This window comes from Rattus norvegicus, chromosome 9, assembly GCF_021556685.1.
Source record: "Rattus norvegicus strain SHRSP/BbbUtx chromosome 9, alternate assembly SHRSP_T2T, whole genome shotgun sequence".
Classification (NCBI taxonomy): Eukaryota; Metazoa; Chordata; class Mammalia; order Rodentia; family Muridae; genus Rattus; species Rattus norvegicus.
In genome coordinates, this window is record NC_141542.1 from 99,659,486 (window position 1) to 99,686,640 (window position 27,155).

The window sequence follows — 27,155 nt, forward strand, 5'->3', positions numbered from 1 at the left end:
TGCTTCATCAAACTTCAGCATGCAGAGACGATGCATCTGCCAAACTGACATGGCCTGAAACTTTTCTTACCAGCGTCACAGCAAGGGGTGGGTGAATAATCTCAGGGGATACACTTGGTTTATCAGCAATGCCTTACCACTTTTGCAGTCTTCCACCTCGATTTCTTCCTCCAAATGCTCTGAGGCTGTAAGGAAATCTTCTTCAATCGAAGACAGGGAACAGTTTGTATCATCCTCCAGCTTCAACACGCTGGTCTCCAGGTGGAGCTGTCGCTCCTGCACCACTTCCAGACCAATTAAGAACTTGTTGATCTCAAAGATGATGCAGTTGGTACTGTTTGGTCTGTTCCCTCTTGCGCACTGGACCAAGCAGATATCTGGTAGCCAAGGGCACTACAAGCAGACAGAAAAGAAGGCGCTTTCTCAAAAATGACAGGGAAAAACAATGTTGGTGGCCATTTTCTCATTTCCAACTTCTCCTGTGGAAAGGAGAGGGGCTCCTAAAAATATTTGAAATATCTTCAGCGTTCCTGCTGGTAAGCGGTTTACAAAATATGTGGCATCTTGGAATATAGGGCTTCTAAAGAAAGTTTTACAGCTAATTCCTGAAGTAGGTTAGCGTTCTTACCTATATGTCATGCCTCAACATTTGGTTGGATATTATAACTAGAGTCATTGTCATAAAGAAGTCGATTATTCCCATAAAGGTTCAGAAACCCCTACTGGGTAGAGATAGAACTTTGCACTGCACGTTTGTGATCTGAACTGTTTTTCAAGAATGGGGATGCACAGCCTTCCATTTCAAAGCATGGGGTGTGGGCTAGAAGTCTCAGTTTTTTCCTGGATGCTCCTTTGAAATTCACAATTTCAGACTTCAACCTAGATTCACTACATCAAGACATGCTTTCTAAAGAAACCTCACAGAGGGTCCCACAGGAACTTGGAGATACACTGGTGTGTCGATTTTACTGAACCCACAAACCTGTGATCTCCCCCGAGTGGTGAAAATCAATAACTTTTTCTTTTCTCTGATTTAATTTTCTTTCATCTGAACTTAGACACTAACCTAAAATTATCAAGCATTTTCTGACTGTTAGACAGACAGTATACTGTGAGATACAAAACAGGGCAATCACCCAGTTACCATAAAAAGTCAGCCTACAGTGTCTGCCAATGGGAAAGAGAATGATTAACTGGGACCATGAGAAGTTGTCATAGTTCTGGGTCAAGATCATTTCTTATGTGCTATTTAATATTATTAAATTAAGTATGCAGTGTAAATGGTAGCAGGAACCCAAGAGATATTAGCAAAACAATGTGAACCAACAATACGTCAAGATAGATTTAAACATTTTATTAACTGTGCACAGTTACACAGCTTTGGAATTTTTAGGAAGAAAGTGTACTTTCTTAACAATCTTTTAAAAAGTTAATAAAAATTGAAGAGTTGTAGATAAGTAAAGAAAAAATATAGCCTACAACACAAGGACATATTGCATAATTTTATAATACTTTACACAGCGATTCTCAACTTTCCTAATGCTGTGACCCTTTAATACAGTTCCTCATGTTGTGGTGACCCACAACCTAAAATTATATCTTTGCTACTTCAGAACTATAATTTTGCTACTGTTATGAATCATAATGTAAATATCTGACAAGATATCTGATATGTGACCCCCTCAAATGGCTCATGACCCACAGGTTGAGAACCAACTGCTTTCCAGGATACTTTTCAAATCTTATCAATTCCAATGCGTGTCTGTATACATGAAGCTAGTGGTTCTGTGGCTCTGATAGAGACAAGAAAATCCCTGCAGAAAAAGCTACCTCTCCCTTTCAAGGGTAGGGAAATACACAGAGGAAGAGCTTGCATTGCACTTCAGGTTTCTAGAACTCGAGATGTGTTCCTTTTCTCCGTGGTATCCTGGTCCAAACCAAAAATGCTCAGTATCCACAGAAGGGTGGTCTGGCAACTTTGACAAACAGAGAGGCCACACCCAGGCCTTTGCAAACTTATGTGTGCATGGCTAATTACATCGTCATGTTACAGGGAGACCTGATTGTTACATATGATAGGCTTCTCAATACGTCTGCTTCTGTCACCAGGTATCCTGCTCACCTCTTCTTTTCAACTTGATACAAACTTGCGTCACCTGGGAATACAGATCCCCATGTGAACTGCCTGTGAGATTGACCTGTGACCATATTTGTGAGAGATCGTCTTGGCTAATGACTGATGAGGGAGATCTAGTCCATTATGGGTGGCACCATGCCTGGGCAGAAGGACATGGCTGTGTAAAAAAGCTAACTGAATACTGAGAGTGAGACGGTGAGTGGCATTCCTCTGTGGTTTCTGCTTTACTTCCTGCCCTAATGTCCCTTGAAGAAGGACTATTCCCTGTATGTGTATGCCCAAGCCTTAACCTTGTTCTCCATAAGTTGTCTTTGGCCATGGTGTTTATTGTAGCATCAGAAATCAAACAGGAACAGAAAATAACTAATTTTGCTTAATATTTTATTCAACTATTGGCTGTTGAAATTTTTTCTCATTATTTTCCTTAGATGATCACTGTATGTACTCATTAGTGGTTTGAGATGTATGCATGTGGACTGTTGGATTTGTACTTATATATTTAACAATACACATAGACAGTGAGATTTCAGCCAATAGTTGTGTTAGTTCCATAAGAACAAAATGTGAACTTGCTCACTACCCCAGCATGGCCAAGCACTTGGCCATCAATGTATTGTTAGTCCATCACTAAGGATGACTTATTTAGACTTCTTTGGCTAATCTAGCCCATAGTTTCTGCCAGTCTCTACATCTTATTTATGAATTAATAGACTACTAATTTTAATGGGGACAAAGTAGCCAGTCACAGAGTGTCTATATAAACATAGATGCTTGCTATGGTCGCCCAGATGAGGTGCAGTGTTGATACTGATCTGCTGACCTATTAAAACATGTGCTGTGGTATCTATAACGTGACTTAGCAGCTTGGGGAGCCTTGGGAGACCGCAGACAGGTGATGCAATGCAGGATAAGTGATGGAGAAAAGAGACGTCAGTGATAGAACTGACAGGCAAGCACTGATAGCTCGTTGGGAAAAGTGTGCACAAGCTGAACAATTTACTCATTATATGATGTGGAGTTTTCGTGAGATTGGTCTCAAACTCTTAGCCTGCAGTACTCCTCTGATCCACCTCAGCCGCCCCGCCTCACCCTCACATAGTTGGGACTACAGTGGCACATGACCATGATTGACTTTGAGCATGGCTTACTATGTAATATTTAATAAATTCTTTGTAAGTCTACTCTCACAGAACTCACCTAGTCCTTCAATGACTTGATGTGCCAGGGTGGGGTGATACCCAGTGGGGACCTCTCCCTGCTCAGAGGATAAGGGGATGCGGATGCCCTTTCTGGCAACCAAGGTCATCAGGCATAAATGTGATGTACAGACAGACATTCGTGCAGGCAAAACAGCCATGTACATTATGTTGACCATAATTTATCCTTTTTGTCCTCATCCTCTTTGAAGTAGAATTCTCTGCCTCCCTTGCTGTTTGAGAAACTCACAGGGAGTTCATCTCTGAGTCTAGGGATGAACCTTGCCTGGGCAATCAGAACAATACATTCCTCAAGCCATAGTGACCAGTTAAAAAATGAATATATTAAAGGATGGCCCTTGTTTCAGTTGTTGGGGGACCCACATGAAGACAAAGCTGCACATATGCTACATATGTGTAGAGGGCCTAGGTCCCATCCAGGCTTTCTTCTTGGTTGGTAGTCCAGTCACTTCTGTTGCCTGTCTGTGGATCTCATTCCCCTAACTGGGCCTCCTTGTCTGGCCTCAGTGGAAGAGGATGTGCCTAGTCCTTCAATGGCTTGATGTGCCAAGGTGGGGTGATACCCAGGGGTGCCTCTCCCTTCTCAGAGGATAAGGGAATGGGGGATGAGAAAGGGACTTTGTATGGGGGGGGGCTGGGAGGAGAAGGGCTGCAATCAGGATGTAAAGTGAATAAATTAATTAATGAAAAATTGACTATATAACACATGAGAACCAAGAGAACCCAACTAGACATTTGAGAACTGCCCAAATTGTTAGTTTTAGTCAACCTGAACACAAAAGGCTAATGTCTCCTTTTGCCTGATAATAGAACTTACAGAGAGAAAATAGGAAAGAGGCTGTAAGAAAAATTCACATTCCGTCAGCAGGGTTTGAGTCCTTTGTTCTATCCTACTTGTGTTTGCTTAGTTAGATGAGACAATGCATTCTCTATGTGCTTATGTCTATCTTCAGTCATGTTTAATTAAGAATCTTAACTAAGGTCACTTAGAGTCTACCAAGTTCAGTTCAAGGCCAGGTCCAATTAGCGTCAATGTCAATTATCGTGAAGCATGAGAAGGAGACTGGGATCTCCCAATAGTACCTGCAACTGTCAATGCTATCTGCAGCTGAGCACATCAGGATAAAGGGACCCAGTACAACAGAGTAGATAGGAACAGTGTTTCCACCATGTATTTATTTAAAACCATAGCATGCAATTTATGCATAATTAGTATAAAATTTATGGTGATGAAGCCTGTTATTAGCTTCAGAATCAAGAATATATAAGAATATATGGTTGCCAGGCAGCAAAGCTTTTATATTCATTGATTGATCACGTTGTTCAAAAAGTTAGTATAAACATAGCAGTTTTCATATAAAGTATCTCACCTTAAAAGGATATCTGACAGAAAAATAATTTTGACTTTATTGTAGGATGATGGATTTTTTTTATACTTTTGCCCTCTTTTTTCTAACAAAACTAAAATTCAGTTTCAACAATGTGCTTTCTTACCAATTTCATTTCCCAAGTTGGTGTTTCAAAGTGGAAATGAATTTATTCCGTTTCACAGATGGGTGAATCCAGGCTCGGAAAGACCTGGATTCTTTAGCTTCAAATCACAGCTGCTGACTGTTCAGGAATGTTGTTTCTCTGGCTGACAAGATAGAAATTACTGTGTACTCTGGGACTCTTGTTTTATTAACGAGAAGGGTTACACCACAATACAGATATAGCCAAGGGTTCGTAAACAGTGCTTGCTGTCTATTCAGGTTTTGGCTTCCAGAACTAGTTAGGGTTTCCTTTGTTATATTAAAAAGCTTCTTCATAGATAAAGAAAGGCCCTTTAACTGAATAGAAGCTTATTCCTGGGTACAGAGACAAAGGAAAATACAGGCTCAGTATAGAAATATTTCAAAATTTTACGTGTAAAATTTTACCTGGTCATCATTGTTTGGCTGAATATAAAGGGAATTTTGAACTTAGAGACATTTTTCAATACCCCTCCCCCCAATCTAGATTCCTCACTAATGAATAATATTATTATGGTGGATATATTAATTAGAAAATGCTAATAGACGAGGAAGAGATCTGCACTAAGTGTTCAGAGTCAAAACTGAATAAAGACAGGCTTTCTGGCTTCTGGTATTTCGGATAAAATGACCAATTTAATGGGCAACCCATGCTAACTAGTTTGGAATTACAATCCATGGTATACATTATTATAGCATACCTTGTGTGTACTTTTCTAGCCAATTGATGGAAAAGCTTGAAGTGCATGTTTGAACCTTGGAAGTGGTGTTGCAATGTTTTTTTTTTTTTTTTACAATAGCAAGGACGAAGGATGTATCACAGTATTATAATATTTCCATTCCTGCTTTATTTTTAATGGTTTTCTTTCTGTGGGATTTTACTTTATGGGCACACTTCCTTTCCATCCAGAAAGCTACAAGCTTATTATAATCTTGGCTAATTTGATATTTCTTGGGGAACAAATAAGTTCCAGAAGAATTATATTACTAGATAATATGAGAATAAAATGATATATTCTAGAATTCTGATCTTGCTCCTAGAGAGGAAGATTCTGATTTTGAATACTTACCAGACTTTGTAGGACAGAGTGGAATAACCGAGGCTCAGTATATGTGTTCAAGCCCCAGGTAAACAACACTAGTAATCTGAGAATTGATGCAGGGGAAAGTCTATCAAGCTCTGTGTGGTGCTACTGGGGGTAAACAGAGATAAAGCCCAATATCACATGGAATCTACTCTTCTGATAAAGATTCTGTGCACCATCTTTTTGGGAGTCATATTTCTCTGACTACAGAAACCTTGGTTCTCAACCTCCCTAGTGCTATGGCCCTTCAATACAGTTCCTCATGTTGTGGTAACCTCCAACCATAAAATCATTTTTGTTGTTACTTTAAAACTGTGACTTTGACACAATGTAAATGGTTTTGGAGATAGAGGTTTCCAAAGGGCTTATGACCCACAGATTGAGAACTCCCATACTATGTGTCTAGTTGACCAAGAACTGTATTCCTTACCTGTGAAACATCAAAATCTGCCTGGCGGTTTCCAGAGGCTAGCCCACTTAGGAGGACAATTTCATTTTCTTTTGGCTTCTGGACATTCATGGAGTTGATGAGTTTTGGAAGGTCTGGTGAAACGTTGACCAGTTTCTGTGGGGTAAGACTCTTTGTTAGTTCAGAGGATTCCTTTTCACTTCTAAAATAGTACCCCCAAACTATTCTGTCTGCAAAAAGATATTTATTTTTTAGAATCTAGATGTACAAGCTGCTTAGTCTATAGCTCACTACCACATAACACCCACACACAAGGATAGTTGTAGAAGAGGCAGGCAAAAAGATTGTGGGAGGCAGAGGAACCAGAAGTTTGCTGTGAGATTATGTCTCCTAGAATGTCAGAGTAGCCACAGCTATGAAGTCTCACCATCATGGCTGCCTAAAGATGACCTGAACCAGAGTGACAGCAATAAATATGATATCATGGAATGAAGAAAGCTTGGGAAGCCTCAGCCCTAGAGAGAAGACTACAGATAACTAAGGAATGCTGAAGGAAGAAGAAATGTCTTCCCCCCACCCCCAAAATCACAGCTTTCCAATACCAAATAGCCACCATGAAGCGCGCGCGCGCACACACACACACACACACACACACCACATACTACACACACAGGTACACACTCATACCACATATCACACACATACATACTACATACCACATACATACCACAAACACACACACATACACCTCATACCACACCACACATACACACCTCACATACCAGACACACAGCACACACACACACACACACACACACACACACACACACACACACGTGCACACACATACATACCACATACATATACCTGACATATCAGACACACACCACAAACATATACACACACATAAACACATACACTAGCAATTAAAAGGGCATGAACTTGAATGAGACCAGGGGATTGTGTATGAAAGGAGTTGGAAGGATAAGAGGAAAGATAGGAAATGATGTAATTATATCATAATCTCAAAAATATTAAAAAAAAACCTTGAAATCAGGAAAAAACCTTTCAAATTAGATAATAAGGGTTACAATTGGAATAGAAAATTTAAGTTTAAAAGAATGGTTTTAAATTTTCCAAAGTGAACATTTGGCAGTTACTATTATATAACAGAAATTAACATTGGCTTGGAAATGTTTTTCCTCTTAAATTTTCAATAGCAAATTTACTTTAGATTTGCAAGTAATCTGTTCCAATAAACTCGATGATAAAAAAAATCATGTGTAATACCAATTTTACTTTGACTATGTTCTAAGCACTTTGGTAAAGTCTGAATTGTGACATCCTATTCTATTTAATCCATAACATAAACATATATGGATGAATACCATAATTACTTTCATGTGTATGTAAATCACCTATGACCTAGAAAATGGTAAAGTACACAAATCATTTTAGGCTACATGAGCAAAGCCATAACTGGAAACTCTTCAATCACTCTATAAGCTATTCGAATAGTTACTATGATGGGAACTTTCTTCCTCCTCTGTCCTGTTTCTGATGGACTCTATATAATAATTCACTGAGTAAAGTTATATGCACAACTTTCTCAGAAACCTCTAGTGCCACCCAGAGGATATTTGGAACCTGGTGGAAGTTTATAGAGAGCAGTCCCCATGAGTAACAGGTTGAGAAACTTGATTCAACTATCCAAGGAAAAAATATATGATAGCACTAAGAAGTCTGAAGTTCTGTGAATGCTCTGAGGGGTTCCTGAAACACTGAGCATCTAGTATAAATTAAATGAAGCCTTTGTGTATTGTTCTGTGATAATTCGACCATAAATATCATGCTGTTATAGCAAATGGGGTCAAAGCTCTCTTGGGTATGCAATGGCAAAGTGTGATATTACTTAATTCTTTCCAGATATGCTTTGCTTCTAAAGAGCTGAGAAGACATTCGGATGCTTAACACAGTCAAGCATTTACACCAGGGATCAACCTCAGATGAGATGGGTGGAAGTTGACTGTTAGGAGGTGCAAAATGTTCAAGCCCATGATAAAGGTAAGACAGTGGAGACACAGCTGAGATGAGATTTGATTAAACCAATGGAAAGAGTAATCCCAAGGACCAGAGGAAAGGGCTGGCTGCCTTCACTTGGCTATGAGGTACCTTAGAAAAGGCACATCAGAATATTGTGCATCAGCTAGGATGTTGATGAGTGAGGGAAGATGCCTTTCTGAACAGTTCTGCAGACCTGGAAAAGTGACTTTCAAACACATCATGGGGTAACAGCGTGAGAAGCTGCAAGGCAAGGTCAGGGAAAAGGACAGTGGTGATGTCATCTATCCTTCTAAGAAGACCATCATAGACAGAGTCTACCCATCACCACAGTCTCCTGGAGGGCTCCAGGTCCAGCTCTTACCTGCTGCAGGTTCTCTGTGCTGCAGCCATCCTTGTTGACATCCAGGTTCACAAAGCAGACCTGAAACAGGAAACAATACACTCAATTGTGTGAAGAATCTATTCATCCTGTTAGAATAAAAGCAAAACAAAACTAAAAACACAGTCACAGAAATATTTTTAAAGTCTTAGGCAGTTTATATAGTTTAACATAGAGACCATCACTTCAGTTAGGACCCCTACAGGATTTCTAACCTCCTCCTCCTCACATGTCCCAACTGACATGGCAGATGCCTTTCTACTTTCGTAGGCCAACACAGTCAAACATTTTACGACTTTGCTCAAGTCACAGAAAAATCTTCGGGTTTATATTATTATGAAATCCCATGAGGTTGAAAAGAAAATGAAAGAAACAAAATAAAGAGACTTGTAATACCTTGGGCCCCTGCCTATAATCATGAGTATTTTTCTCCATTTCTTTTAGTAATGTATGGCTTAATGGTTTCTGTCTGCCTAGGTATTTTGAGTTTATTTTTAATTTTTCTAGTTTTATAAAAGTTGGTCCTTAGTTGTTCATCTTAGATAGATGCCTAAATCAGTTAGTTTAGAATAATGAGTATATTCTTAAATTTTATTTTCAACCCACTATGAAATCACATATTCCAATTAAAATTTCAAACTTCAAACATATCATATAGATAGATAAATGCTATGAGCAATGGGATGGGGTTGGAGGGAGGATTAAGGAACAATTTCAAGGAGGTATGACAGGTTCATAAAAATCAGGAAGACTCTGTTTATTAGTCATAAGGTTACTGTCCACAGTCAGGCAGAAGGAGCACTGCTTGGGGATAAAACGCATTACCTAGTAACAGAGGAAAGATCTGCCATAGCCCAGGCTGGGAGAAAAAGCAGTGTGAGCAACAGAATCATAGAATGGCTATATTAAATGAGAAGACACGAATGAGGTCTTATATTTGTTAAAATACTTTAATTGTTTTATTCTTAACTACTTGATTTAAATATTTAAATATGGAAAACACAGAACGTCATTGTAGTGGGTTGGCCTGCTTGTATTCTAATACTAATATTGGGCTCCTCAAGACCTGGCTGTCCCACTCATAGAATGGAGTGACACTGTGTGACCTTGCCCTAAGTTATTTCTGATTGGTAAATAAAGATGCCAGCAGCTAATAGCTGGGTGGAAGAGACACAGGTGGGGTTTAGATTTCCTGGGCTTGGGCTTGGAGAGGAACCATAAGGAGAACAGGTAGGAGGAGAAGAAGGAGGAGGAAGGAGAGGGGGAGGGGGAGGAAGGAGAAACTTCCATGGGTTAGGTGAGTCATATGTGGCCCTGAAGGCTGGCCAGATGGAGTTAAGAGCAACCCAAATGAAACATAGTGATAATAATTGGGGGTTATCAATAGGAAAGTGAATTCTCATAGCATAGAGGGTAGATATCTGCACAGCTGTAGTGCTGATTAAGGCTTATTGTAAATATGAAGGTTATGTGTGTCTGTTATCTGAGAACTAAACGGTCTAAGGTGGGGTGGAAACCTCTGGTTGGGATTAAATAATTTTTACAACATACCATCAGCATGTGGGTAGTATGTGTGACTTTATTAGATGCCTGAGGATTTGTGGAGCCTTCTGATTTCAATTGGTTTGTACAAGGCCAGGGATTCTCTGAGTCAACCCTTTTATGTTTTAGATGAAAACACCACCACCACCACTACCACAACCACAAGAATAGTCCATAAGTGAAAGTGTTAGAAGCTAGCATGGTTAATATTCCAGGGGAGCACACAGCCAATATAGTTCTGCTCCCACATGAGGGACTTCCCCAAGGCTCCTGGGCTCACATGACGGTATCCTTTGGTATATGTACCACAGTACCAGAGTAGGCACTTGTTGAGACAGCTCAATGGGTATTAGGGAGAGAGAAGACTGTGAGATGATCCTTCAGCTTGATTCAAGCTCTGTTTCCTCAGGACATGCTGATGAGAAAATTGGGAGCCTTGGGGTCTGTGTCCCTTTGCAGATAATGCAATGTAAGCCGAGTAAATGGAAGTCAGAAATGGTTCATGATCTGGAACCATTTGAGGACTCACATAGTAATTGGAATTTTGACCTTGGAAAAACTGGCTCAATATCCATTAGTGGCTTTCATACCACATCGTCAGCACTGCAAACATCGAACTTTTGCGATGATTTTCCACTTACCTCTAAAAAAGCCATTACTTTGCCTCTGTACATCACAAAACTCTTATTATTGAGTAGGAAAAAGCACAAGAGACCAATGAAAGCCATTTAGGATAGTGACTATCTAACCTCCAACCTTCAGTTATACACAAACTCGTTCATCCCCTGCCAGCTGCAATATGAAAGTTTGCTAATATATGTCAGTTACCTGTTTATATTTGGCATGGAATATTTTTCTTTCTGTATTGTTGTTCATGCTAGAATTTTTAGAGTCTGATATATACAATATACATATACACATCAGGGGATAATATGTTTTAAGAGAAAGAATAACAAAATTTTATTATATATATGGAAATACATGTCCTTTTTGTAAATAAAATATCAATAAATCTGAAATGAAGGTACTGGGAGGATGGGTCGGTGTGTACAAGCTTAAATTCAAATTCTCAGAAACCAAGTAAGAGCTGGATGCAGTAGTACACATCTGTAATCCCAGCCCCCTTAGAGCAAAACTACAAGCAGAACAGGAGAACCGCCAGAATCATGGTACAGCTAAATTGAAAAAACAGACTTTGTCTCAAAGTGGAAGATGAAGAACAATTCCTGAGGTGGTCCTCTGACCTACCACCCCTCCCTTCATTCCCACCCATGCCCCACATCCTCACACATACGGAGACAGAAACAGAGGCACAGAGACAGAGAGGAAGAGGAAAGAGGAGGAGAGATACAGAAGAAGGGAGGAGAGAAAGAACCTCTCAAATATGAAAATATCCAGAAAGTGATGCTTTAACTACCCAACATGCCTCCATAACATCTTTCCATTAATTTCTGGTTGTATATTCTTTAATCACCCCCTTTTCAGCAGCAGGTTTAGAATATTATCTTCTCCATGAAAAGTAAAGACATAGCCTACTTTTATATAGTCTAGTGATTATCTTTCAGCTACTCAAACTCCTATTTATAAAACCTTACGCTGTTTTTTAGTTTAATTGCTATCTTAGTGGGGAGCTGCCACTCAATTCCTTTCATGTTTGAGTTATTATAGTCTTTCTTCTTGTAGAATTCTTATGATTTTGTGCTTTATAAGGATAAAAATTTGGAATAATAATTTTTGTGAGATTCTGATGAATAAGAGGAAAATGAATGCTTTATTTATAAATATTGATGTTGTAATAGTGGGTAAAAATCCTTCCCAGAGAGGACTTTCAGTTGACTGAGCATTACTGAAAAGCTGACTTTGTATTTACACTTTACATGGCTGATGGCTTGGAAATTCTACCTAGGCTAGCTCTGCTCACTCTAGTTTTGTTCTTGGATACTGGGAAATGGAGTATGTACTAATATGATTATGAGCCACAGTCTGACTCCCTTCACGTCACAGTGTTTGGATGAGTTGTCCCTTTCTATGGGAGCCATCCCTTCACGCAGCAGTCCTTTATGTGTATATGAAAGGGCCCAAAGCCACACAGAGCATATTTCATAAACACACCCCATCCAATTTCTCTAGTGGCAGAGTTCACAAAAGCCTGGGCTCAGTCTAGGGGAAAAATAAGATACAGTGAGAGTCTGAATAGAAATCATAGCTAAAATATTTACATTTTGAAATTTTTTCAACATAATTGTTTGAGAATGTTTCTTGTCCCCTAGTCCAGGGCCTTGGAATTGGAACCTCTGTGTATCCAGAGAGCTTTGTATAAATATACCTATGACAGTTTTGCGGTTATCTGTTTCTTGTTGAAATGGACCATTGGTGTGCTGTTTAGAAATCTAACTCCCTGTGACTTCAGATTGTCTTCTTGGGGTTCAATTATCCATTCATGCTGACCCCTAACTGACAACACATATCTCTATAGAGAAGCACTGGGAGATGGTAAAGAGGAGTAGGAAAGTTTGAGAAGAGACCAAGTGTTCATTGTCTTTACGGTATATGACCTTGGGGCTATGTGCACAAAAGACAACACAAGACACTCTCATTGTTCTATTGGAAGTAGGTATCTAGAGAGAAAACACATCCCTACAGTGGTGAGCAGCCACAAGAGCTGAAGCAGAGGTGCTTCATTGTGTGTGATGGAGAATGGTGTTGGAATGGTTGGGCTAGTCACAAATGGTATCAGATTTGAAGCAGATTTGAAGTGAGCCCAGACGAAAGTACACGTAACCAGTGGGTGATTGTTTCATGACCTACATCCAGTGAGCAATGATCTGGCCAGGGGATTTGCATGTGGAGAGGAGAATCCACAGCTGTGAACCTCAAAGAAATAGGACACCTTAAGCAGAAGTCGTTTCTTCTGATATAGTGACAACTCTGAGTGTCTTTTAATACTTTAGAGGAATTTTATGAAAGAAGAAATCAAAATTTCATGCTATACATGCTGCGACTTATGGGTTAGCTTTTGCTGTTTCCCTACTTGATGGCTAGAAGTTTGCAATGGAAACTTTTGGTAAGGAGAAGGTAACATAAGCTTCTGTGGAGGATTAGACTAGCACTGTGTAGGTAAATCATAAAATTTAAGGGATTTCGTGCTCTGGTTCTGCAGGCTGGAGAACATTTTATGGTGGTGATATGGTGGGAGACTGGGGCTAGAAGGGGCTAGCAGCTAGTGGACATCAAAGCATAACTTCTATGCTGGCTCATCTCCTTGAACAGATGGCATAGAGTTCTCAGCAAGATGCCTGTGTGAGGAAGCCGAAGTATGCCAAATGAACCCAGGAAGGAGCTGGAGAAAGCTCGATGTGTTTACAGAATTTCTGTTTCCTCCTTCGGAAACAGAAATAGGAAACAGGCCAGGGTAGGATGGTGAACTCCCTGCCTTTAGATTTTCAGACCATTCTGAGCTGTATGGAATACAGCAATGGAGACTGAACTCCAATATGCTGAAAAAGCAGTGCGTGTTCTTAACTGCTGAGCCCTCTTCCAGCCTAATGTGAATGAATGAATGAATGAATGAATGAATGAATGAATGAATGAAATGGAACCACTATCTTAGGTGGTTCATATGCCACAGGAGGCAGGTACTGCACCCTGGTCATCTCTCCTGATTTAAGTGCTGATTTCAGGGGCAGTGGTGTTTTGTGATAAGGACAGAGGGAAACTGTAGAGATCCTGTAGAATTAACTGGAGGGGCTCAGCTCAGCAAGTGACAACGATGTAAAGTATTTAGATGAACGTCCCCTTTCTACAAATGAACATTTGCTAGAGGTGCAGGAAAAGTAAACAAGAGGAGCAAAAACAAAATGTTGAGAACATGATTGATAATGAGGAGAGACTAGAGGTGATGTTTTTGTTGGAACTCAAGCTCTTTTCTCTTCATATAAAATGCGTTTGCTTCTGTGCAGGCACTTTGTTCCACCTGCTTCTTGCGCTTGACTGAAGCAACAGCACCCCAAGGGAGCTCAGACACTCCCTACCCTGCATGCTTAGCAATGCTACCTCTGCGGTTGGAGTCGCAATGTTGAATTCACATTCTACTCCTGCGTCTCTTAGCTTGTTCTTCTGTACATGTTGGTGCAGGAGTAAATGTCAGCAAGAAAATGATGCTGTACTCTGATCTGATCTCATCAATAATTTAAACGAAAATACACACACACACACACACACACACAAACACACACAAACACACATGCACGCACGCACACACACATATTTGAATGTTCATAGACAATATGCTGTTTTCTCTGTTTTGTACTGTGGATTATTTAGTCAAATAATGTCAGTGTGTGTGTGTGTGTGTGTGTGTGTGTGTGTGTGTGTGTGTGTGTGTAATGAAAATCTGACCTGAGAAAGAGTTTGACATTAAGATCTACTCAAACAATGTGATATAATTTAGTTGAACTGCAGATCACAGCAACTTGTGTGAGATAAATGACAAATGAAGTCAGACAAAGCCAGCCATGTTGTACTAGATTAAAAACAAGTTTGAACTTTGCATTTAATTGGGAACACGTAAGAAGACCTGGCGATGGCTGTCAGTGCCAAATCTGTATCGCGCGTGGACAGCTTCAGGTTGCTGTGCATTAATTCCAGGTAACATTTTAGACTATCCAGATAGGCAAATGCAACAGTAAGGAGATACCGCCCTGTTGTGTACCCAGCATGAGCAGTCGCTGGCAGAAGGATAGATGACACCAAGGCTTTTAGCCAGGGGTGTATCTTTGATTTTAATGTGTCCATGTCTCTTGAAGTCAGCTGAAACCTTTTATTATTATAGAGATATTTCCTGTGAACAGTTCATTAAAAGCAGGATGTCAAATTGTCTTTAAAAGTAGACACTTGAATGCTGTTTATGACCAAACATATACTTAGAGGTTATTTTTGAAGAAAACCATCTCCTTTCAGCTGCTTTGCACAATGCAGCCATCTGCCCATGGGCTCTATGACAAGATCCCTTAATTTGACAGTATCGAAATGCTGAGCCCTACAATGCTTTCAAAAAAAAAAAAAAAAAAAACCAAAACGAAACAAACAAACAAAAAAAAAAACCTGTGTGTCTTCTTCCTGCTAGCAGAAGAGTTTTGCTAGATGCAGGACCCGGGACTGAACTTATCTTCTCAGAATGTCACATTTTCTCTGCCTAGTAGTTTGGGTTGATGATGCTAAATGGAAAGCTTTTCCATCAGTGTTGGCATGGTGTCCTGTTGCCAGCCGTTCTAGAACACTCTTGACTCTTTGGGACGGTATTCCATTTGTATTCCGTTACTGCTTCCGAACAATTGCAGCAATCACCCAAAATGCATTTTATTTACACTCAGGGCTGTCAGGTCTCTCTGCTTCCTCTTATGTCAATATTTAAAATACATTTGAAATGCTTTTGGGAGAGTCTTTTGAGCAGTTTGTGATGGGACACAGAGCAGAAACTATAGACAATTCTAAAAAAAATAGATATTTTAACTAATCATACATAAATGAACTTTATTGGTAGCTTAAAAATAAGTTTTAAAGCGAATCTAAGTGATTATTTGGAATAAATCTGCTTGAAAATTTTTCCCTGTGCATATAAAGAGGTTGGGGGCATGGCTCAGAGGGTAAGTGAACTTGCTATGTAAACAGGAAGACCCAAGTTCAAATCCCCAGTATCCACCTGCAAAAATGCCAGGCATGACTGCCTGTCTTTATAACCCCAAAACTGGAGAAAGGAGATGGGAAGATCCTGAGAGCTTCTGGACAGCCAGCCTAGCCGAAATAATGAGGTCAGTTCACTGAAGAACCTAGTCTCATAGCATTAAGGCAGATAGCAAAATAGGAAGGCACAAGATGTCTTCCTTTGGCTTTGATACATTCTTGAAGAAATTAGTCAATTAGCATAAGTGTCATTTTCACACATTCCTTCCACAGCCATAAACAATGACACAGTTATTTTATACATTTCATAGAGTTGTCTATCCTGGACAGATAATATAAATATAACAATATGTACAATATGTGGTTTTATCATGTCTGGCTAACATAATGTTCTTAAATCCAATTGTACCAAGTCTTTATCAGTAGTCCATTAGACTTTACTGGAGAGTAATAGTTTATTGTGTGGAAATATACATTTTACATGTCCAATTTTTTAAATTTGGTTTCTTTTCAAGGAAATCCTTATTTTTCAAAATTTTCTGAGTGAGAATTTGGGATATGTTAAGATGATCTTTATGGGAGAAACCCTTGGTCCTGTGAAGACTCATTTCCTCAGTGTAAGGGAATGCTAGGGTGTTGAGGTGGGATAGGTGGGTGGGAGTGGGAGCATCTTCATAGAATCAGGGGGAGGGGAGATAGGAAGGGGAATCAGGAAAGGGGATAACATTTGAAATGTAAATACATAAAATATCCCATAAAAATACATAAAAAATGATCTTTGTACTCTGTCATCCTCATTTTGGCTGTGATACCCTTGGTATCTCTTTCTATTGAAAGGTATGGTCTTAGCCAAGGATACCCAAAGGTGGTGGAGGAAGTGATGAATCAAATCCTGCTGGTAAACGCATGCACCTGAAAGTCTTACTTGTAAAGAAACAAAGAAAAACGTGGTAGACTGTGCGCACATTTTCTTTCATAGAGGTTATTTAGACTGTTAACATGCAAAGAGTTTTGATAGTTCTCTGAACTCTTGAGGCCTATTCTAGGCTCATGCATACAAAGAAAAGCTGATTATTAAGTAAGTGAACTGGTGTAGACCCCTCCAGGATGCTGAGGGGGTCTCATAATCTGCAACATGACACCAATTATTTTTGTTCAAGATGATTTATTGCCAGGTGTGATGGTGGCCATTTTTACTTCTAATAATCTAGCCTAGGCCAAATAGCAGTATGATGGGGACCAACTGAAGCCACATAGTAAGTCCTGGTTTCTAAATTACCACCACTACCACTACCATCACAATGACAATGATAACCGCCCCCCCACCACTGCCACCACCACCATCACAACAACGATCACCACCACCAACACCATCACTACCACCATCACTACTATCATCACTGCCACCACCACCATCATTGTCACCACCACCACTACCATCACTACTATCACCACTACTACCACCACCACCACCATCACTGCCACCACCACCATCACTGCCACCACCACCATCACTGCCACCACCACCACCACCACCACAATGATGACAACCACCACCACTACTGCCACCTTCCAAGGTATTAGAATGTAGTTCAGCTTTCACAGCACTTACAAAGCTCTGGACTATGTGCAGTACCCCAAATCACATACACAAACTAAGCCTTCCACTTTGCCTATTGTGATTAAACCAAGCTGCAGAGAGCCACTGGAATCACTAGTCACTTTCACAGGAATAATCTTTCCTGGTATATGGAGCCTGTGTATGTGGAGGGTGGGATAAAAGCATGTGGAGCCATTTTTTTCTATTAGGTGCCCAGAATCTCAGAATGTGATCCTGAAGGGTTCATCACCAGAACATAAAATTCCCACCCAGTGCCAGGTTAAATATGATAGTCCTAGATTTTTCAAAAATCCTCCAAGTTACCTTATTTTCTTCTAGGTCAAATTATGTCCTTGCACTCTTTCAGATATCCTTAGTAAAGATATTTACACCATTTATACATATTTATGTATTGAGTTCAACTCTACTGTATCAGAATTAGAATAACAAGGTGGAAGGGGGACTGACTCACAGAAGCCAGAGATAACCAGTCACCCCACAGTCTCTCTTAGTGAACATCTATGACAAAGTAACAAAACACAACTGAATAAGTAAGCCTTGCAGTAGAAAGGCACCTTATCCTCTAATCTTTAAAACCAACCCAAGCAGAAGACCTACTGTTCATTCAGAACGTGCAAATTCTATGCTCCATTGAGGAACATGGAGGGAAGCCCAGAGGCTGTGAGTGACTTGTAGACATTGATTATTTAGTATATCCTCGGGAGCATAAGATGATCTTCATGGTGGAAACATTCTCTCCATTTTAAGCCACACCAGAGCACAAGTGACAGAAGGCCCATTGGCTTAGGGACAGGCTTAGGTGTACATGAGAGTCCTGTCCCTTAACCTGGTCATCTTAACAACATCTTAGTGAACACATGCTTGCAGACTTTCTGTGCAGATTACATAAAACATGGAGAAAGAATACGTGTTTGTGTTTCCTTTTTCATGCATTATGGTACTGCACGGAAAACTGGCTTACCCTTCATTGATTTCAGAATTATGGTCCACAGGAAAGAACTACTAAATATTCCTACTTTTCAATTTCTTTTCATGCTAAATGAAGCTTTATAAGATTCAACCTATTAATATGAAATGAAATATTTATAAAGAACAGCTACCTCTGAGAGTGTGAAACAATTAAATGCTGCCTCCTTGCCCACAATTACCCTTTTTCACAATATATGTGTGTATAAGAATGTCATAATGGAACCAATTACTTATAATTAATATAGTAAAATAAATTATTATAAAATAATTTGCCATGCACACTCACAGGAGCCCATGGAATGACATGCCACTCTGGCTCTAAAAGCAATATAGTATTTTCTATATCATATATATTATATTATGGCCTAAGTATATATTAGGCTATACAATTTATGTCTTTAAAAGTACCTTCTATAATGTGTGTACAATGCCAATATTCCCTGAATGTCTATTTCTGAGAACATATAGTGTCATTAGGCAAACCATGGCTATAGTATAAGGGCAATTTAAACACGCATCACCATTGGAAATAAATGAGTATGAACTTATGTTTTAAAATAGAATTTCAGGAAGCACAGGCTGGCTTGAACTATGAAGAGGACCTTGAATTTCTGATCCTTTTGGGTTTACCTTCTTAGTGCTAGGATTATGTGTGCACCAACACAACTGGTTCATGCAGTATTGTGAATTGAACCCAGAACCTTGCTCATAATGGACAAACACTCTACTAACTGAACTACATCCCCAGCCCATGAAACTAAATCTACAATACAAAAATTTACTTAAACTAAATATGTACCTTGCAGCCCTTATATTTTGGACAACCAAATAACTTCTAGATAACTTCTCTGAAAAGTCTTGAGAATTATTAAGGGAAAACTGTGCACTTTCAGTCCGTGAGGGAGGCTGACATTGATGTAGCTAAAATGTATGGAAAAGGTCACCCAAATGCAGTCACTAAGTGCACATCTTAGGTTATTATGTAGGTATGGCGATACCTTGAAAAACACTCCCTGAACTTAACTATGAGATTGCCTATATTGGTAAGAGGTACCAGAATGTGGATCTCCATCCTACTGTACTTAGTTTCTAGCAACAACTCCAGTTTTAATCCAAGGCCGGTCTCCAAATTATTGTCCCCAGCATGTGTATTCATAGAACTCATTAGGACTTTTTAAAAATATGCTATTAGACTAAGTGATGAGAAGTAACTTGTTTTTTTTCAATGAATGACCATTAAACTCTAAGCCTTTAAACTGGTATTTGAAGTCCTTAATTTCCATGTGTATAATGAATGGGTAAGTCGATAATGCAACAAATACAGACATACAGGGCCAAACAGAATACAATGAGAAATGCAACCAGTAAAAGTTGGCTTAAGAGCATTGACAAGTATTCTGTTAAATCAGTTGCCAGACAGGTTTGAGGTGGACTTTCTTTACATTCCAACCTCCAATGGATGTGTATAGGCTTACTCATGCTTATAGTTGACCTGCGATGATGTAATAGTGTGGCTGAGAAGCCTTCATGTGGTATCTACGTTAGAAAAAGAACCACTTGTGATAAAAATGAAAGGTACTCTGACTTGATTATAGGACTGGTAAAGGTTTGATACACTTGAGTAACCCAAGCGTATATTCTCAATTGCTACTGTTAAGTTAGAGAGACATGGTTAAAATTGTTGATTGGATAGAATCCATCGTATACTTCTTTCTTTAAAGTTCTGTGCAGAGGGGAAATGTTCTGAAGTGGTCAGAGTGTGGCTCACTGGTCTACCACTTATCTAACATACATGAAGCGCTGTGTCCCATCCTTAGCACCATCAGGATGTTCTAATGTTCTGTACAAGTATTTTATAACATCTTAAGTCAGCACACTATTTAAAGACATTTAAAGCATGCTTTAGAAAATGAATATCAGGAGCCTGATATAGCTGTCTCCTGAGAGATTCTGACAGACCTGACAAATACAGAGGCAGATGCTCGCAGCCAACCATTGAATTGAGAACAGGGTCCCCAATGGAGGAGTTAGAGAAAGGACTGAAGGAGCTGAAGGGGTTTGCAACCCCATAGGAAGAACAACATTATTAATGAACCAGACCCCCCCTGCTGAGTGCTCATAGGGACTAAACCACCAACCAAAGATTACACATGGAGGGACCCATGACTCCACCTGCATATGTAGCAGAGGATGGCCTTGTTGAACATCAATGGGAGAAGAGGCCCTTGGTCCTGTGAAGACTCGATGCCCCAGTGTAGAGGAATGCCAGGGGATGGAGGCAGGAGGGAGTTTGAGTGGGTAGGTGGGGGAGCACCCTCATAGAAGCAGGGGGAGGGGGATATAGGACAGGAGGTTTCCAGAGGGGAAAAAGGGAAAGGGAATAACATTTGAAATATAAATAAAGAAACTATCCAATAAAAGAAAGGAAAAAATGAATATCTATACAAAAAGAAAATGAATATCAGTCTTTGCCTACATTTAACTTGGATTTATTTCTAACAAAATAACATGACATGAACTTATGATATTGTTATTAAGGACAGTAAGTTGTAAATCCCCCAAAGCTCGTCAAGAGTCAGGCAAGGACCAACTCTTCAAACTCTATCATGACTGTTGAGAGTTTAAATTTTGCACATTGTTTTATTCTTTCTTTGGGGGAAATAGTTGAATTCCTCTGACATCAGTAACTAACTGTGAAATTAATGACAAAGAGAGTTGTTTTCCTCAGGAGCCTGGACCAGACTACACTAGCCTGAAAGCATGAGAGTGAAGCAAAGTTTGAACAAAGACTGGGGGGTGTTGCATGTGGGATGTAGGGACAGGTGGGAAATCCATCAAAGTTGGGAGAGATTCCACATAGGGGACGAGCAGCATTTGTTAAGTTTCATGACAAGAGATTGGAATAAGAGTGTGTTCACAAAACTGTAAAGAAGGGTGTCCAGGGTATGCAGAGGACATAAGGCAGATGCTCAGGTAACCCTGCAATCTGTAAGAAAGCATAAAGATGTTATCTTTTTCCTGAATTCAGTGTGTTGTGTCACTGTAGTTCATGCTCACTGGCCTCAGTCAAGGTATTCATTCACATTGGACTGCATTGTGCTTATCAGCTCTTGGGACCCTAATGAGTTCATACCAACCACGGGCCATAAAGATACTCAGTATTTTCTTCCCCCCTGCATCATTGATGCTGCCAATGGGTCACCTGTGCCCTTCCTACCAGAGAAGACTCTAAGCAGCAGGCTGACATCCTCTTCAGTGTTTGCTCTTGTAGTTCTCCATACCCTGTGCTCCTGTTACCACCATTTAAAGGGGATGTTATGATTTAAGGCAAAGCTCTTTCATTCAGTCAAGTGCACATTTGGTTTGGTAATCTGTTTAGTAACGTATGCAGCCATAGCTTAAGGTCTTTCTTTGATCTTGGCCTTTTGATTGGCTTTGACAGATGTTTATCATCTTGCTTGGTTGTGTGATACATGCATATTTAACCTCTAATAAGATCCCAACTGTTCCCAGAATGGCCATCCCATGCCTCATCACTTGCTCTCATGTTAGGAACTGTGAGCTTGTAGATGTTTTCTGAGTTAATTTCTGAAAGTGATGGACCTGAGCTATGGTTATGGTCTAAAGTAGCAGGAGCTAGAGGAAATTGGATGTGTTTGAAACTAATCCAGCCAGGAAAGGCAAAGGCTGTCATCATAATAGAGCAAGGAGAGAGAGGGGTTACAAGGTGGTTTCCTTCTTCTATGAGAAATACCTTTTTTTTTTTTTATTAACTTGAATGTTTCTTATTTACATTTCGAGTGTTATTCCCTTTCCCAGTTTCTGGTCAAACATCCCCTAATCCCTCCCCCTCCCCTTCTTTATGGTTGTTCCCCTCCCCATCCTCCCCCCATTGCCACCCTCTCCCCAACAATCACGGTCACTGGGGGTTCAGTCTTAGCAGGACCAAGGGCTTCCCCTTCCACTGGTGATCTTACTAGAATATTCATTGCTACCTATGAGGTCAGAGTCCAGGGTCAGTCCATGTATAGTCCTTAGGTAGTGGCTTAGTCCCTGGAAGCTCTGGTTGCTTGGCATTGTTGTTCATAAGGGGTCTCGAGCTCCTTCGAGCTCTTCCAGTTCTTTCTCTGATTCCTTCAACGGGGGTCCCGTTCTCAGTTCAGTGGTTTGCTGCTGGCATTCGCCTCTGTATTTGCTGTATTCTGGCTGTGTCTCTCAGGAGCGATCTACATCCGGCTCCTGTCTGCCTGCACTTCTTTGCTTCATCCATCTTGTCTATTTGGGTGGCTGTATATGTATGGGCCACATGTGGGGCAGGCTCTGAATCGGTGTTCCTTCTGCCTCTGTTTTAATCTTTGCCTCTCTATTCCCTGCCAAGGGTATTCTTGTTCCCCTTTTAAAGAAGGAGTGAAGCATTCACATTTTGATCATCTGTCTTGAGTTTCATTGGTTCTAGGCATCTAGGGTAATTCAAGCATTTGGGCTAATAGCCACTTATCAATGAGTGCATACCATGTGTGTTTTTCTGTGTTTGGGTTACCTCACTCAGGATGATATTTTCCAGTTCCAACCATTTGCCTACGAATTTCATAAAGTTATTGTTTTTGATAGCTGAGTAATATTCCATTGTGTAGATGTACCACATTTTCTGTATCCATTCCTCTGTTGAAGGGCATCTGGGTTCTTTCCAGCTTCTGGCTATTATAAATAAGGCTGCTATGAACATAGTGGAGCACGTGTCTTTTTTATATGTTGGGGCATCTTTTGGGTATATGCCCAAGAGAGGTATAGCTGGATCCTCAGGCAGGTCAATGTCCAATTTTCTGAGGAACCTCCAGACTGATTTTCAGAATGGTTGTACCAGTCTGCAATCCCACCAACAATGGAGGAGTGTTCCTCTTTCTCCGCATCCTCACCAGCATCTGCTGTCACCTGAGTTTTTGATCTTAGCCATTCTCACTGGTGTGAGGTGAAATCTCAGGGTTGTTTTGATTTGCATTTCCCTTATGACTAAAGATGTTGAACATTTCTTTAGGTGTTTCTCAGCCATTCGGCATATGAAAAATATCTTAATATAGACTTTAAAATATATATTGGCTTATTATCCCTTGCTTACCTTACAGTTGTTGGTTTTTAAAGATTTATTTTATTTTATATGTATGTGAGTGGTTCCTGCAGATATGTTTGTGCGCTTCATGCATGCAGGAACCAAAAAGGCCAGGAGAGGCATCGGATCCCTTGGAACTGGAGTTAGGGATGGCTTTAAGCTGCCATGTGGGTGCTGGAAACTCTGGAAGAACAGCCAGTGCTTCTAATTGCTGAGTCATCTCTCCTTCCCCCACTTCTCCCCTCCCCCAGTTTCGTATAATTTAAAATAGAGCAGAGACATTTATTTAGAGGCTGCTGTAGCTGCTCAATGGCCAACTATGTCTGACTGATTCAGAGTAACATTTAAGAAGTGTAGATAGAGCTCTCTGCTATGTACGAAGCAGGAAGCATAGATGCAGAACAAGGGGATTCCTTGACAGATCTGGCTCATCACTGGGCTATAACATCAGTAATGGTAGTAACAGTAGTGATAAGTCGCACTGCTTCTCAAGGCCTGAACCTCAACCCACTCCACCCTTATAATAAACACGTAAGTCCAGCATGGGTCTTGTACTCATGCGCAGATGAAGAAATTGAGGGTCAGAGTTTTCAACTTCCAGGGTCACACAGATGGAAAAAACTGAACCAGAGATCTACAGACCATTCTGACACTTCTGGGAAATGGCTCAGTGAGTAAAGTACGTGCTATAAAAACATGAAGACCCGAGTCTGTACTTCTAGAGGCCAAGTAAAAGCCAGGCATACATGGTACTGACCTCTAACTCCAGAATTTAGGGTTGGAGATGGGAGGATACTGGTATCTTACTGACCAGCCAGTCTAGCAGAAATACCAAGCTTTAGTTTCACTGAGAGACCGTGTCTCAGAATAACAAACTAATTCCTTAAGCCTATGGAAGAGCGACTGAAGAAAGAAAGCCTTATAGTTCTAAGGCTTTGTCCCTCCATAGGGGTGAACATACCTGTATGCACACATGCACACAGAGTGCACACTCACAAAGGAAAGAAACTGAACAACAAAATGGGATCTAAAATGTAATTTCAATAAACAGGATTGAAAGGATGTCTAGATCCCTGTAAAGTTCAATTTTTTTTTTTTTTTACTGTAGGTCAGTACATTTTTTTTTTTAATTAACTTGAGTATTTCTTATATACATTTCAAGTGTTATTCCCTTTCCCGGTTTCCGGGCAAACATCCCCCTCCCACCTCCCCTTCCTTATGGGTGTTCCCCTCCCAACCCTCCCCCCATTGCCGCCCTCCCCCCATAGACTAGTTCACTGGGGGTTCAGTCTTAGCAGGACCCAGGGCTTCCCCTTCCACTGGTGCTCTTACTAGGCTATTCATTGCTACCTATGGGGTCAGAGTCCAGGGTCAGTCCATGTATAGTCTTTAGGTAGTGGCTTAGTCCCTGGAAGCTCTGGTTGCTTGGCATTGTTGTACTTTTGGGGTCTCGAGCCCCTTCAAGCTCTTCCAGTTCTTTCTCTGATTCCTTCAATAGGGGACCTATTCTTAGTTCAGTGGTTTGCTGCTGGCATTCGCCTCTGTATTTGCTGTATTCTGGCTGTGTCTCTCAGGAGCGATCTACATCCGGCTCCTGTCGGTCTGCACTTCTTTGCTTCATCCATCTTGTCTAATTGGGTGGCTGTATATGTATGGGCCACATGTGGGGCAGGCTCTGAATGGGTGTTCCTTCAGTCTCTGTTTTAATCTTTGCCTCTCTATTCCCTGCCAAGGGTATTCTTGTTCCCCTTTTAAAGAAGGAGTGAAGCATTCACATTTTGATCATCTGTCTTGAGTTTCATTGGTTCTAGGCATCTAGGGTAATTCAAGCATTTGGGCTAATAGCCACTTATTAATGAGTGCATACCATGTGTGTTTTTCTGTGTTTGGGTTACCTCACTCAGGATGATATTTTCCAGTTCCAACCATTTGCCTACGAATTTCATAAAGTCATTGTTTTTGATAGCTGAGTAATATTCCATTGTGTAGATGTACCACATTTTCTGTATCCATTCCTCTGTTGAAGGGCATCTGGGTTCTTTCCAGCTTCTGGCTATTATAAATAAGGCTGCTATGAACATAGTGGAGCACGTGTCTTTTTTATATGTTGGGGCATCTTTTGGGTATATGCCCAAGAGAGGTATAGCTGGATCCTCAGGCAGGTCAATGTCCAATTTTCTGAGGAACCTCCAGACTGATTTTCAGAATGGTTGTACCAGTCTGCAATCCCACCAACAATGGAGGAGTGTTCCTCTTTCTCCGCATCCTCACCAGCATCTGCTGTCACCTGAGTTTTTGATCTTAGCCATTCTCACTGGTGTGAGGTGAAATCTCAGGGTTGTTTTGATTTGCATTTCCCTTATGACTAAAGATGTTGAACATTTCTTTAGGTGTTTCTCAGCCATTCGGCATATGAAAAATATCTTAATATAGACTTTAAAATATATATTGGCTTATTATCCCTTGCTTACCTTACAGTTGTTGGTTTTTAAAGATTTATTTTATTTTATATGTATGTGAGTGGTTCCTGCAGATATGTTTGTGCGCTTCATGCATGCAGGAACCAAAAAGGCCAGGAGAGGCATCGGATCCCTTGGAACTGGAGTTAGGGATGGCTTTAAGCTGCCATGTGGGTGCTGGAAACTCTGGAAGAACAGCCAGTGCTTCTAATTGCTGAGTCATCTCTCCTTCCCCCACTTCTCCCCTCCCCCAGTTTCGTATAATTTAAAATAGAGCAGAGACATTTATTTAGAGGCTGCTGTAGCTGCTCAATGGCCAACTATGTCTGACTGATTCAGAGTAACATTTAAGAAGTGTAGATAGAGCTCTCTGCTATGTACGAAGCAGGAAGCATAGATGCAGAACAAGGGGATTCCTTGACAGATCTGGCTCATCACTGGGCTATAACATCAGTAATGGTAGTAACAGTAGTGATAAGTCGCACTGCTTCTCAAGGCCTGAACCTCAACCCACTCCACCCTTATAATAAACACGTAAGTCCAGCATGGGTCTTGTACTCATGCGCAGATGAAGAAATTGAGGGTCAGAGTTTTCAACTTCCAGGGTCACACAGATGGAAAAAACTGAACCAGAGATCTACAGACCATTCTGACACTTCTGGGAAATGGCTCAGTGAGTAAAGTACGTGCTATAAAAACATGAAGACCCGAGTCTGTACTTCTAGAGGCCAAGTAAAAGCCAGGCATACATGGTACTGACCTCTAACTCCAGAATTTAGGGTTGGAGATGGGAGGATACTGGTATCTTACTGACCAGCCAGTCTAGCAGAAATACCAAGCTTTAGTTTCACTGAGAGACCGTGTCTCAGAATAACAAACTAATTCCTTAAGCCTATGGAAGAGCGACTGAAGAAAGAAAGCCTTATAGTTCTAAGGCTTTGTCCCTCCATAGGGGTGAACATACCTGTATGCA

At 40.5% G+C, this 27,155-nt stretch overlaps 1 protein-coding gene across 4 annotated transcripts in view; it reads right to left on the bottom strand.

Moving 5' to 3' along the window:
* Sphkap (SPHK1 interactor, AKAP domain containing) overlaps positions 1-27,155 on the bottom strand; it is a 148,247-nt gene that overhangs the window by 26,935 nt on the left and 94,157 nt on the right. For all 4 annotated transcript variants that reach the window (NM_001395141.1, NM_001395142.1, XM_087566342.1 and 1 more), the window contains 3 exons: positions 8,785-8,844; positions 6,381-6,515; positions 138-393 (listed from right to left, as the gene is read on the bottom strand). In NM_001395141.1, coding sequence (NP_001382070.1) covers positions 138-393; positions 6,381-6,515; positions 8,785-8,844 — 451 coding nt within the window. The remainder of the gene's footprint in view (positions 1-137; positions 394-6,380; positions 6,516-8,784; positions 8,845-27,155) is intronic.